Source organism: Chroicocephalus ridibundus, chromosome 4 (genome assembly GCF_963924245.1).
Source record: "Chroicocephalus ridibundus chromosome 4, bChrRid1.1, whole genome shotgun sequence".
Lineage (NCBI taxonomy): Eukaryota > Metazoa > Chordata > Aves > Charadriiformes > Laridae > Chroicocephalus > Chroicocephalus ridibundus.
Window position 1 is genome coordinate 4946072 of NC_086287.1, and position 14811 is coordinate 4960882.

General features: G+C 44.5%; 1 protein-coding gene across 2 annotated transcripts in view; it reads left to right on the top strand.

Moving 5' to 3' along the window:
• Positions 1 to 12662: 12662 nt before the first annotated feature.
• The window catches only part of NAV2 (neuron navigator 2), a 234703-nt gene continuing 232554 nt past the window's right edge, over positions 12663 to 14811 (top strand). For both annotated transcript variants that reach the window (XM_063331285.1, XM_063331286.1), the window contains exon 1: positions 12663 to 13332. In XM_063331285.1, coding sequence (XP_063187355.1) covers positions 13075 to 13332 — 258 coding nt within the window. In that variant the 5' untranslated portion in view covers positions 12663 to 13074. The remainder of the gene's footprint in view (positions 13333 to 14811) is intronic.

The following is a 14811-nucleotide window of genomic DNA, read 5'->3' on the forward strand; positions in this document are numbered from 1 at the left end:
CCGGTACCGGAGCAACCCCCTCACTTATGGGAGCAGCGAGGGGCAGGAGGATGGGCTCGGCTGATCTTAGCTGCTGAATGGAAATATTCTTACGTGTAAAAATAAAATGACTTTTAGATTGGTTGTGTTGCGTGCGTTTTCACAGAAACCGCGTTGAACTTGCTCCTGACGCAAACAGCACTATCTTGCCTGATCGCGAGTTCGTTGTTCAAAGCTCTGGAGTGCTAGAGCTTGTTAAAGCAGAGGTCACCGGTGCTTTTGCGTGTGGTTGAGTAATGGTGTATTGTTCTACCTTGGTTCTGCCATTTCGGCTAAAACGTTCCAGAGTTTTCAGCCTGAGGTGGGCTCTGGCGTTGTACGCTTCACGCCAGAGGACTGAAGTTTGACAAAGTGATCAGCAGCTGAGAACGAGGTGTGAGAGTGGGAAATCTCACTCAGCTGTAATAAAATGATGATGATGATGTTCATAAAAGTGATACCTGCTATTTAATTGTTCCCTGATGGGGTTTGAAGCTTCCTATGAGCAACGCGGGTGGCGCAGGCAGAGGGCTGCCTATCCCAGCACTCCCAGTGCGTTTGAGCAGCAAGTGCCCGTGGTGGGCTTACGGCGATGAGTTCTCATTGATCCTCGCTGATGCAAGGTTAAAGCTGTGGTATTTGCTTGTGCTCTGATTTTTATACGGTATGCTAATTGCCCTCTTGAATTGGAATTGCTTGTTCAGCACAGTGTAAGAGAAATCAGAAGTGGCTTCATGATGCTGTGTTGCAAACAGCGTCGAACCTTTTCCTGTTAATGTAGAAATGCTGTTCAGGTTTTCGCAGGCCAAATTAGGCGTCAACACGTTTTTATTCCGCTCACAATACGCGTGCGTGTGCACTCATGCATATGCGTACACAGTTGTGATTTTTTATTGTTGTGCTACCAGCGATGCTGTCCAGAAGAACTTTTTTTTTCGTAACATCATGGTGGGAACCTGATGATGATTTTGGAAGCGGATGCAGCTGCCTGAAAATGAAAAAGAAAAGTCAAAATAGAAACACAAATATTTTGTGCCTGCGCAGAAGGAATAAAAGGTAATTAGCCAAGGATAAATAAATGAATTTATTTTGAAAGACCTAAAACGGTGACCCAAAATGTTTTGAAAGCTTTTCTTTCTGATGACATTTCTATGTTCAAAGTTTCAGTCCCGGAATCCTTAGACGAAAGTGATAACTGTTGGCAGGGGAGAGTAATGGAAAGTTATGCCTGAGAGAGGAAATCATCTCACTTTTAAAAGTGAACATTGCTATTTCAGTTTTTAATTCTGATAATTAGCAGTAGCAGCTCATCCTCAAATTGCTCTTCTAACACTAGGTGGTCCAGAACTGCATGAGGTGACTTAATGTGCCATTTTATCCCGAGTCTGTAATTGGAAAAAGACAGGAACAGCTAACTGCTATTAATTGCACAAGCTATTTACAGCAAGGAAAATTTTGTTTCTCATTTATAGACATATAAAACAGTGGTAGTGCTGCTGCAAAGTGATGCACTTCAAAGGTCTTGCTTTAATGTTATGTATCAAATACTAATTTCTGCTACTGGAAGTCTGTCTCAGCCTGTAATTCATGTGCATTTAGCCAGGGCACCTCTATTGCTTCCCAGCTTGTTTTTAACATATTCCCCAGCGGCCACTTTTCTTGTGTGTCCTCGTGTGTTCCCCTCACCTCCCAAGTGGATACGGCAGCCTCCTTCGGTGTGATCTCTGGTATCTCGCGGCATTCTTGCCAGCCTTTCTGGTGGCCACCGACGGGTGGAAGACGCTTCTGTGATTCCTGTCTTACGTTAGCTTTTGAGTTAGACGTGGGTGGTGTTGTCATTCATAGCGCTTGTGATCCAACAGGAATGTCACTGGCACTACTAGATGGAGAGGGTTGGGCTTTTTATATACCAGTACCCAAAATACCAGCTGCAGAGAAGGGTGTTTCTGCTGGTCCCTCTGGGCTGGGGAGTGCTGAGTTCAGCGGGGGGTCCGGTACCGGAGCAACCCCCTCACTTATGGGAGCAGCGAGGGGCAGGAGGATGGGTGGAAGATGCTTCTGTGATTCCTGTCTTACGTTGTGTCCGCTCTCTACCTGCGCTCTGCAGATGGAATCAGGATACCTTAAGAATATTACTGAGTAACAAAGAGATGTCCCGGTACTGCAGTTCACACGTACGTTATACCCGAGGGTGAAAAAATGCGTTCTGGTTTGCATTTTGTGTCGAAATCGCTGTTAATGTGGGCTAGGTTAACGTAAATTGCAAATGTAAGCATCTGTGCACATAATTCAAAGTGATAACACGTTTGTGTTTGTGAGAGATGTGGGAGAAGAACTGAAAGAAAAATCACACTTAAACACGTGCTACAGTTTTCTTCCTAAAACGTCATCTGCTGGTGTCTTCTGCTGGACCTCCTGCCTAAGCCTTTTCTTGTGGTGGACCACATTATTGTTTATAGCTGATTTCCACTTTAGGTTCTTCCAGTGGATCCTGATGGACTTTTTTATCATCATCACTGGATGCCCAGTGATGTTTTTCCTAAACAAACTCTTACCAGTGTGATAAGGAGATGCCGAGCTGGTTATGGCTAAGGTCAGGACTTGCATTGATTCTTCAGGAAGCCAGAGGTGCAAAGGCTCGAGGTGTAATTAGAGGTGGAACAGATGTTACACGTGTATCGAAACTTCATTGTGGATCACTCTCTGAAACGGTTTACAATTTGCCAGTTATTTTCCAGATGATCTTTTTTAACGGGCTGAGGTAGCAGATGTGTTTGTTGTATCCCACTCTTTAAAGTCATTTTGGGAAGTTAAACAGATGGATGCATTTTGAAATTCAGCAGCATCTCTTTCAGCATCTGTAGCGCCGTCGTTTCGCGTGCCAAGCGGGATAGAAGGGAAGAGAGCATCTGATAAGTACTTTGCCTGTGACAAGCTGACCCATTTGCCACCAGCCAATAATATACTAATGTTATGACAGGAATGATTGACTGCTGCTGCTTTGACAGCAGAGTGATTTGAGTTTCCAGAGAGTTATCTGTCTGGTTTTGTGGTTTTTTTTTTTAAATTTTGGAGTAGCTTGAATACAGGTTGTTTTACTGCTGGAATAAACAAAGCTTATGTTAATTCTCATACAGGAGGTGATTGTGTCTCAGTACGCAGAAAATCATTCCATCAATTGAATTCCATCTATGTGGAACAAAAAGGTTTTATATTACAATGATGGCAAAAGGAAATATGAAATACAGAGAGATTATCTCTCAGTGCTTTGCCTTCTGTTTGTTGTTTGTCTTCCAGTGTTAAACGTCAGCCGGATCTTTCTTGGTGGTGATACGGAACATTAAGACTGTGTGATGTCTTGACATTGACACCTTCCCCAAATATTCCAAACACTGAGAGCAGCGTTATTAAAAATCATATGAGTGGGTGTGTAAGGTAAATGCAATGCTGTCAGGTCTTCATACCGTAGCTTTAAACAGGGTTGAGTTGCATACGGCACCATGGGTAAAACTCAGGATGGCAGGAAACCTTAGGGTGGAATAATATCCTGTCACCTTAAAAAAAAGTAAAATTGATTAAATGTTGAAATATCAAACTTGTTTAAGGCAACAAACATGTCATTAATCATTACACTGGGAACCTCCTCTGTTTTGGTATGAAACAAAATATTAGGACAGCATTTAGGGTTTTTTTTTCTGTCATCTTTGGGTGGTGGATATTACAAAAGCTTGAAAAAATCAGTATTAAAACAGCAGGAGGGTTTGCTAGTGGGAGAATGAGAGAACAAAGGAAACATAAGGAAATTTGAGAAGAGAAGTTCGATACTGCCGTGTGTGAGGCTGCGTGGTGGCCCTGCAGCACTTTAGGTGTGAGTATTCTGTGGTAAATTAACAGAGAGATTAAAGAATAACTGTTCCCTGTACATTTCCTTGCAAAGTGATCTTTGAAGCTTTCTGGTTTAAAATGGAGCGTAACGTTCGGCAGGTGCAAGTAAGCCGCTCCCATGAATGTACACGTGATTTTTAAATATAAAATGGAACGGTACTTTCTGTTGTTCTTCCGCAGCTACCGGGGTAATCCTCGTCAAATTGCCTTGTGATAAACCGTCACATTGGAGGTGGAGGTGGCAGATTGGCTTTTTCGGACGTTGACCCTCAAGAATGGCCATGGCTGTTGGGCTGAAGGTTGACTGGAGTTATGTCTATGTAAATCTGAAGAAGTATCGCTGAAACTTTTTACTTAAGAATTTCAGTAGGACCATTAGCATACGCCAAATTTTATCTTCTAAGGATGCACTTTTATTTTCCACAAATGTCAAATCAGGACTAATCTTTCTTTAAAGAGCTGTGGAGGTAGGCAACATTCATACAGGGCATTGTGTTAAGCATTTTCTGTGTTTCCTTTTATATCATCGTGAACTATCTAGGTTTATTTATTTATTTATTTATTTATTCTGGTAACACATTCAGAAATAGCTGGTGTTTGTAACGCTGCAATTAATCATTGTGACATTCTATGGTGCATTGCAGGTGACCTCCGGCAGCGACCCGCTCCTGAATGGTTGCCCTGTGGGAATGCTCTCTTTTTTTGGCTTCTAGGGAAGAGCGGCTGCCGGCAGACTTTCGTTGTGAAGTGTACTTGGCAAAGCCTGCAAGTGTGGGACAGTATTTGTTGTTCTCTGATATCTGCTTGGCAGTTGGTGAGCACCACAAGCCCTACTTGTGTGCACTAGCAGCCCAGAAAGCCGATCGTATCCTGGGCCGCATCAGGAGAAGCGTGGCCAGCAGGTCAAGGGAGGCGATTCTCCCGCTCTACTCCACTCTCGTGAGACCCCACCTGGAGTACTGCGTCCAGTTCTGGAGCCCCTACTACAAGAAAGATACGGACGTGCTGGAACACGTCCAGAGAAGGGCCACGAGGATGATCAGAGGGCTGGAGCACCTCTCCTGTGAGGACAGACTGAGTTGGGGTTGTTCAGTCTGGAGAAAAGAAGGCTCTGAGGAGACCTTCTAGTGGTCTACCAGTATCTTAAGGGGGCCTACAAGAAAGCTGGGGAGGGACTTTTTAGGATGTTGGGTAATGGTAGGACTAGAGGGAACGGATTAAAATTAGAGATGGGTTGATTCAGACTAAACGTTAGGGAGAAGTTCTTCACCATGCGGGTGGTGAGACACTGGAACAGGTTGCCCAGAGAGGTGGTGGAAGCCCCATCCCTGGAAGTTTTTAAGGCCAGGCTGGATGGGGCTCTGAGCAACCTGATCTAGTGGGAGGTGTCCCTGCCCAGGGCAGGGGGGTTGGAACTAGGTGATCTTTAAGGTCCCTTCCAACCCTAACAGTTCTATGATTCTATGATTCTACTTCCGTGGCTCCAGAACTGCACTATGCACCATCAACTGAACTGTAGGCGTGGGCTCAGTATACAAGAGGATTTTTTTAATTCAAATTGATCAGTAATGTGTACTGATGGGAAGGGAGATAGTGTGAGAGTAAGATAGGATCAGAATAGTTATCTAAATAAGATCTTGATAAATACTTCTAATTTGGAATTCAAATCCTGGCGCTGGCTGTAGAGAAACTACATTGATTTAGAACAGGTGAAAAATCTGACTCTCACCATTTAGTTGGAATTGCGATACATTTGCTCTTTACAAAATAGCTGAAGTTGCTTAATGATAATCTGGCCAATTTGTGTTTGTTCAAAACTGCTGATGTGGGAGGGACTGATGGCAGCTGAGGCTGGGTTGGAATTTTTAAGCAGATCCAGTTGAAAAAAAAAAAAGGCTTTGAAATATAGCCTTTGCTTCCAATCTGCGTCTCAGGTGGTGTCTACCTTTAGGCTCTGACAACTCTTTCAGATGATGGAGCAGGTGTATTTGAAATGCGCCAGTAAGGGACAGCAAGGTTACAGAAGGTGACTACCTGATGATGTGAGATTGTTGGCTTGTAAGTAGTGGATATTTTTTTCCCTGCCACTTCTTGAGAAGGTAGGGAGAATTAACAGCACAGGGAAGAGTGCATTTTTTTCGGTCCTCGTCTTCCTATTTCATCTTAACGTGATGGTTCTTTAAGTCAAGAGTAGTTGTGGTGTTTGGATCATCATCATCTGCCTTCTGTGATATTCTCATTAGTCACAGATGTTTTCCTTGCTTTTCCAGATACACAAAGCCATAGGCAATGTGAAATCAGGCATAAAATAATATAGGAGCTAGTACTATTAACCTTGTGGAAACAAAGGACGCACGACTAGATTAAGAATACCCAGATGCACATCTCTGTTGGGAAGACGTGACTCGCAAGGATCTTTCTGAAGTGGTATTGAAATATTTATTCCAGGTGCCGTTAGTGGCATGGAAAGATGATGTCTCGTCTTATGGTCGCAGATGTTAGGAGATACGCAAGTCGAGGTGAGCTATAGGTTGGCATGACAAAGCTACTCTGTTAGCGTCATAAAGATTATTCATGCATTTCTGTTTTACACGGTGGTCACTGCTGCGACTACAGTACAGACATACAAGGTGCATCTAATTGTTACAACACTGCAGGAAGCATTAATTGAAATAAGCTCTTGCGGTCTTCATGCCTTCCACTCCCATTCCTGACGAGTTTAAGGCCGAGGAATGAAGTTTGCATGCAAAGGCAGGGAGATGGACCTTTTCAAAGCCAATCACAGAACCCCTCTCAGGAGGTCTGTCTCCAGCCAGCTGAGCCCAATTTTTATTAGATTCTGAGAAACCGATATGGCTACAGATCCAAAAGCGATGGAAGCATAATGAAATCAAAGACGTGCACGTTGATCAAAATGCATTTGCTGTGACAATAGAAATTTATGTACTTTTTGAGTGAAGCACTACCAGAGTTAGATTAATATAAAATGGCGATGTAGTCCAGTGATAAATGCATCAGGAAATAAAAAAAATACCAGTCTGGAATGAGGTGGGAAAAGTATTTCAGTGCCATTGTGATGCCAGCTCCTACTGTTCATGCTTACATTGCGAACCCATGAAGTGTTCTGGTACAGAAACAGGATTAAATAAGAGCATTGTTCAGAAGATGCTCATTTAAAATGGTGCCGTTTTGCGTCACTGTGCAAAAGCGTCTGCCTGTATGACTAGTGTGGCTAGTGAGGCTGTCTGTGTGTCTTCTGAAAGCGAGCGTACCGACTGCTCTTGTCCAGGTGGAACTTAGCTTATGTATTTGTTAAAACATGCCGCTGTTATAAAATGAGGTGGATTTAAACCCAGTGTGAATTAGAGACGTGTCAGGGGATTACAAAAGGGATTTGAGATCAGAATTAGTGTAATGCAGACAAGATTTCTGTGAAAAGAACTGGGAACAGAACCAAGGTTTCCTCCTTTTCTCTCTGCTCCATATAAAGAACTCACATGTACAGATTATAATTGCCGTGGTGAGAGGATGCCAAATTAGATAATGCTTCTACCCACATTCCTCTTTTCTAACCTCTACTCTTCCTCTGGTGGGCACACAAAAAAAAAATTAGGAGCTTGATCCCATTTACACCTTTATGGGTTCTTTCATGAAATGGTAACGTACATCTGTAGACGGGATCAGGCTTTTACATGTTCGATGCTCCGATCGGGGACAAAAGATGGATGTGAATGTGCGCAATGCCTGCAGTACCAAAAATAGGTCCGTATTTATTCCTGTCATAACTTCCCTTAAGTTGATGGAGCTGTGCCAAGGCTGAATATGCCCACAGTCTATAGGACAGCTGGCCGCCTGGCAGCAGTCAAATTTGACGAGAATGGTTGTGTAAGAACGATTAAGCCTTCTGATATTGACAGTACATGGTGACATTTTAGGAATATTCACCTCGGCTTAAAACGATTTTCTGGGAGATTTCAGGTACATTTGTAATGCCTAAAAGACAAGGATAGCATTGATCAAGGTATTTTCAAGCCTTGGGTTTGGTGCCATCAGCAGTTTTGAATCACCGGACCAGTTAATGAGGTGTTCTAATTGATACAATAATTCTACATAGTTTTTCCACTTACACTAATGTAACACTTGGCTTCCTTGAGGATGGGTATTAACCACAAGTTGAAAGGAAGGTCTGATTCTCCGATCCTTTGCTACGTTTCGTAAAGCTTTTAATTTTACTTGCAATATCCGCATGCAATCCATGTAGGCATTTTCTTTCCACTTGGGTCTAGAGACCCTGTCCTGTTGTTAATTGATGGCGTATGAGCGATGGAGGCAGCTTCAATAGTTTTACTGTTCCAGAAACATTCATCTCATTCATAAAGATCATCTGTTCAAGAGCAGTCGACCCTGGGTTTTGTTCTCTTTTACTGCCTTTGTTTTGGGCAATGTGCTGACTTGCCTACAAGCTCTTCAACTATTCAAATAGTTTCCACTGATGCGTCGAGGTCTCCGGGTCACATGAGTCTGCTCACTAAAATTTTGAGAATATTAAGCCAGTTCTCGACACCAGAGACTTGGCACTCGAGATGACACTACACGGTGCTAAGGAGCCACAGCTTGTATCCTGAGCAATGGCATCTCTTGAGCTTAAAAATCAGTCCTGCAAGCCACATCAGTAGGTTTTTTGGGTGTATTTTTTTTGTAACGGGGAAGTGAACTGCTTGGTTATAGCATTTTTCCCTCCATATTCCCCCAGTTGGGGAGTGGGTGGATATATACTGGCCTGCAGGCAGAAAAGGGGGGACGTTGTGTTTATTCAGGCAAAGACGCTCGTCAAGCTTGAAGCTGCAAGGGAAAGTTCCCCTTGTTAGTGGCTCATCCAACAGGCTCATCCTGTGGCAGGAAGGAATGAAGCTCTCGCATTTTGTTTAGATAATTTGCCTGCTTTTCAATATTGCTTACCCATCTTACAGCTTAGATGCAGAATTTGGTTGCTTCAAAACCGGGGAATGGAAAACTGGTTGGGCTTTTCAAAGAAGATAACGAAGACAGGTTCCCAGATCCCATCGGCTGTCCAAGAGAAGTAGTTTCTTTTAAAACTCCTAGCCTTAAAAAACAGGTAAAATCAACTATTTAAAAAACAAAACAAAACCTAGTCACTTCCAAGGATAGACCAAAATTCATGTTGGCCATTTTTGCAGATATAGCCCGTAATGTGACGTTAACAATTTATAACCTCATGGTATGGCTGTACTGCCACTGGATATGCTACGTTGCATTTCAGCGGCATTATGCTGTAGTGTTTGGATATATAAAGCAAAACATGCATAGCTTTAAAAAAAATAGTTGTTAGATAACAACGGATCGTTAATGCAAATTTTAAATAGCTGTTTTTCACTGAACCCATAAGAGAAGCAGTAGTTCTAGGCCACTCTTCAAATGTGTTATCAGGAATTCACATTACGCTTTGGTAAAGAAAAGGTCCGTGTTGTTGATTCGGCAAAATAACTGGCAGGAGCATAGATTGCGAGAATTCAGCAGACATCATCTTCATGTCAGGAGACAGGACTGCACACCAAGACATAAAGTAGTTTCCTCTGGCTGTGGAATATTCAATTCACCATCGCCAAAGGATCAGATTCATTAATTGTTAAAGGAGCAATGAAAGGAATCCTTTTCTTTTGCTCAAATTAACTTTTGTGTCTGTTTTGGTATCCTGTATCCTAGCCAGTTTTCCAAGATGAAAACAGAACAACAAAAACTGGCAAGTTCTGTGCATCTGGGATTGGTGGCCTGAACCTCATAAAACGTGTAAGTGAAGAACAGATCATAAAGCTGTCAATTAGATCTTCTAATAGCTTTTAAACATTACTATATTTTATTACAGACCTAAAATTAGCCTTGTTTTCAGACTTGGATTTTTTTCAAGTTTTTCATACTTTGGTCCAACCTCCTTTTTAGCTGGCAAGGCAGAGTCGTCAGCATTGAACAATGGAAATGGTATCGGGGCATTTTAGATATTTCTGCTCCCATAACTACCAGTCCTTTCGTATGGTACATCTGACTTTCTGCGTCGAGTTGTTGGGATTTGAAATTTTCTGTGGAGCTCTGTCTAAGCAGAGACTGCGTATGGCGTTAGAACAGGGGAGAGGGGAGATTTAGATTAGGTATCAGGAAGAAATTCTTGGCTGTGAGGGTGGTGAGCCCCTGGCCCAGGTTGCCCAGAGAAGCTGTGGCTGCCCCATCCCTGGAGGGGTTCAAGGCCAGGTTGGACGGGGCTTGGAGCAGCCTGGGCTGGTGGGAGGTGTCCCTGCCCAGGGCAGGGGGCTGGAACGAGATGGTCTTTAAGGTCCCTTCCAACCCAGACCATTCTGTGATTCTGTGAAGAGAGATGGGCAGTTTCCAGTCTGAGGTTAATGAATAAAGAGCCTAGGGTGAAAGCAGTTACTCATAAAAACAACAACAACAAAAATTATCATCTTCGAGTTAATAGAAAGCAGCCTGCAGAGTTGGGATATGTGGAAGCAGACGTGCTGAAAAATCCCAGCAACAACCAAAACTCCGGTTAACACGTGAGCTTCATGTGTGCTGTGGGAACTTGAATTACTCAAGTGGGGGGCAGCGCTCAGTGAGAGATGGCAGGCTGCAGTGACAGCGTGGCCAGGCTTTGCTTTTGGTTTTAAATAATCTTGTTAACATGAGATCTATCCAAAAAAAAGCAAACGAAAAACCCCGAACCAGTAACAACAGAAAACCCCACCTAGTACAGCTAAGGTCTTCTGTGTTCTGTTAATGGAGACAGACCTTTTTACATCACGATGTTAATGAAGAATAGTACTTTATAATGAGGAGAGCACACGTTCTGACTTTAATTTCCAGTTCTGCCACTTACTCCCTATGTAACCCTGGAGAAGTAATTTAAGGTGACATCCACAGAAGGATCCAGCACACAGGTCGCATCTGATTTCCATTTCCTAAAATGCTATCCTAATCCTGCTGCCTAATCCTGGAGACACCCACAATCCAGAAATGCCTCATTTTTCCGTCTGGAAGAGTCTCAGATGTAAAAACCTGGTGTTTGTGCATTTAAAACTTTCCCAAAAGCCGGGGTGTCAAATAGGCAGGACCCAGCTCCCCTTGAAATGGGTCGCGGAGCGTGCTTCAGCCTTCCTCCTCTGGGTGCTCCCGGCAGGCTGGATGGGGCAGGGCGGTGGGGCTGTGCCACCTCTGTCCTGCCAAGTAGCTGGGTGGCTCAGACGCTCACCCAGCCTGTATTTCAAATATTTCAAGGGTGGGTTCGTCCCTTCTTCTCTCTGCTTGCTGGGATCGCTCTTGTCCCTGCCACCCGGGTGGTGGTGTAGGAATTTCGTCTTGAGGCAATGGGTGAGCTGGGAATCAGGAGCTGAAGGAAGTGCCCCTACTTGGGAAATCATCCAGTATCTGGGACTGTGATTTAAAATGGGATTTAAAATGCACCTTTTTCTTCCATGTCTCCTGTTAGCTGTGTGAATGTTATTCTGAGGCACCCTCCCCTCCCTGTATGTAACGTAAGAAGCCTGCGTGGTAACTCAAAGCCTTTGGCTGTCGGTGTTGTGGCACTGTAAATCCCGGTGCTGAGACCCCCTTAGGAGTCCAAAGGCATCTCTCCGTGCCGTGAGTTTCCATAATCCTCCGCGGTCCAGCACGGGGGCAGAAAGAGGGATATGTGCAGGAAATGTGTAACGCTTCGCAGGAATGAGGGATGTGGGGGCTGTAACGGATCTCGGTATCTGCAGAGTAACATGGGGAGGAACCTGTGACACCAAAAGAAAGACTCCTAAAAGCAAAGTGCCAAGTGTTGCTATTATGGGGCTGCATTACTCACGGCGCTTATTCAAATTCCTGTTGATGCTGGCAGCGGGGAGTTTTCCCGAATAGCAACGAACAATGAGTCATCACCAGGTGTTTTTATTTGAAAGCGTGTTGGGTTTTTTTTTTTTTGCTGTTGTTTTGTTTTTTTTTAATTTCAAAAAGAAACCGCTACATAACTCCCTCCGTGCAGCCCTTACGGCGTCTCCCGCTTTGCCGCGGAGTTCCCTGCCCGCCGCAAGACTTGAAGCCACTCCTCCCCCTGCGGAGAGAGAGAGAGAGAGAGAGAGAGAGGCAGAATTATTTATTTTTTTAATTTTTTTTTTAATTTTTTTTTTTTTTTTTTTTTTGTGCCTGCTTCCAGCAGGCAGGGCCAATCCGCGGGCCGCCCTGCCTGCACCGTGCCGAGGGGGGGTTGTGCAGCAGCCGCCCCCCACCCGGGAGAGGCGCAGGATGCTCCCGCTCCACTGCCGGAGGGGAAAATGAGGTGGCGGCTGCTTTCCCCTTCCCTCTGACAGCTGAATGCTTTTTATTTTATTGTATTTTATTTTATTATTTTTTTTCCTCCGGGTTTTCATGATCAGCACTGGGGGAGCCGGGAAATTTTGCGGCCGCCGGCGTGTTTTTATTTAACGTTGCTGTCAGCGGACGCTTCTCCTTCTGCTCCAGCATCGTTGTCCTGTTCACAGCTATTAAGACTTAAGAAGCTTGATTCTCTGAGGCTCGTATCCAAGGGCATCAGTCATTAACACACTGAGCTACATCTGCTTCTTGGCTAAGACTGAAGAAAGACATCTTAAGCTGGAAATCCTGCTTGCTCGCTCACTCGCCCGCTCTCTAGTGCATACGGAAGGGGAAGCATATGCAGCAGCAGGTTCCTTTTTTTTTTTTTTTAAATTCTAAAAGGCTGTGTCTCACTTTGGAGATGCGGTGACAAGATAATGGAGTGAAAGTCTCCCACGTTTCCGGGGAAGAAAATTACAGGAGTCAGCCAGAGAAAGGAAAGGAGCAAGTTAAATAACAGCAGAAATAGGAAGGAGGACGGTGGTGAAGAACTGAAAATAAAATTAGAGGAAACAGGTGGAAGGCTGGCATAAAGCAGGGAGATATTTTAGGCTGAAAGTGTTTTTTGGTTTTGTTTGGGTTTGTTTTTTTTTTTTTTTTTTGTTGGTTTTAAATTCTAAGCTGGTTTTGGAGATCCCTGCAGTAAAGCAGACAGCTTTAGTGGAGAGCAGCTTCCCCAACGTGTCCTTTTCTCTCTCCCTGCCTGCTGTCTCTGCTGTTGCTGCTGCTGACAGAAACGTGTTAGGAAAGCAGAAAGAGAAAATGCCAGCCATCCTGGTAGCCTCCAAAATGAAATCGGGACTACCTAAACCCGTCCACAGCGCTGCTCCAATCCTGCATGTCCCGACGGCCAGGACCATCCCACAGCCCTGTTACCTGAAGTTTGGGAGCAAGGTGGAGGTGACGAAGCCATTCTATTCCAGCCAGATTCCTCTCAAATCTCCTAATGGGCAAGAAAACGCAGGAGATGGACTCGCACCAAGGAAGAGTGGCTCGGTAGAAAATGGATTTGACACTCAGGTTAGAAGGCAGCAAATGTTGGGGAGGTTGGGGAGGTGTATGCCAGGATTTATTTCTGTATTGAATGTGTGCAGCAGGTTTTCTGAGGGGGAGAGCAGTGGTGTGAACGGCAGCGAGAGAAGGGATGTGTGTGTGTGTGTGTGTGTGTAATAACATCTGTCCACAGTGGTGGGATGTTTTCTATTCCGCATAGCGGCATGTGTTACCGAGGGGTGGCTTTGTAATTTGGTCAGCATGGTGGAGCCGATGGTGGGGTGGTGAGGGATGGGGCTGCGTGTGCTGGTTGCCTGTGGTGCCTTCTCTGCTGCCTTTGCTTGAACTTGGGGGATTTATGGAAGGGAGATGGTGGAGATGTTGTGTATGGGGTGTGTTCTTTGTGCTCTTTTTTGTAGGTGCTAATTGCAATGGCTGGGTTGTGTGCCTGGGATGGGGAAGGATTGCTGGTTGTCAGGAATGTGTTTTGTGTTCGGTCAGGTACTGTACTGGAGCGTTAGTCGCGTGAACGTTCTTTATTTGTAGTTGTGTGGGGAGTGAATGGGAGGCAGTGCTTGATGTTCAATTACAATATGCATGTCATTCTCAGTACAGCTAAATTAAATAGATGATATAGGAAATGAATACTCAAGTGGAATTGTCTGTTCTAATGCTATATATGCATGACATCATAGGTGCAGCACATTATCTCTATGCATCCCCTTTAATGTGTATCGGTTTTCTAACATGTTTTTATGCACGCTGCTTCCTGCACAGGGAGGAGGAACGTACGTTCTTCAGCTCGTTTGATTTTTGTCAGCGTAGTAACGTTCCCAGCGTGGCTGGGGCTGCCTGTGCTGCTGATGCCCCGGTGTGCTCAGCGGCAGCGTAAGCAGATAGTACGCGTGAGCGTACTACGGGGCGAGCAAAGCAGATGGGCTGCTGCAGCACGCAGAATTGATTAACGTTACATCGAGATTGCCGTAGAGCAGCCTGATGTATTTTGGCAAAAGCCGTATACATTACAAGCTGCTTCTACCAATTTCTGAGCCTGGTAGAAGGTGACACCATTATACCGGGATAGGGAAATGATGATAGATACTTATCTTTTTTTCTCCTTGTCCTTCTTTAATGAACAACAGGTCATCCCTACCGTCTAGCTTTTGAAATCTATGGCCTCGTCACCCTATTCTCTTAAGACAAGTGCGACTACTGTCTGGGCGTGTTTGGCCCCATGCCCTGAATTTTAGGATATGCTGCACTTTGGTTGCTGGTAGACAGGGTGACGTATGGGGCTGCTCAAGCCAGACGAATATGACTGTAGCAGTTCCTGAGGGACTGGGCGCAGGAAAAGGAGACAGACGAGTATTGGTGGCAGGGTGGTGGCAGCAGACAGACCGCCCTGTGCATCTCATCTTGTTCTGAAGAGAGAAACAAGTACTCTTATTATTTTCTTTTTCCCTTGTGCTAGAGTCGGTCCTTGTGATTGTGAAATGTCAGCAAAAT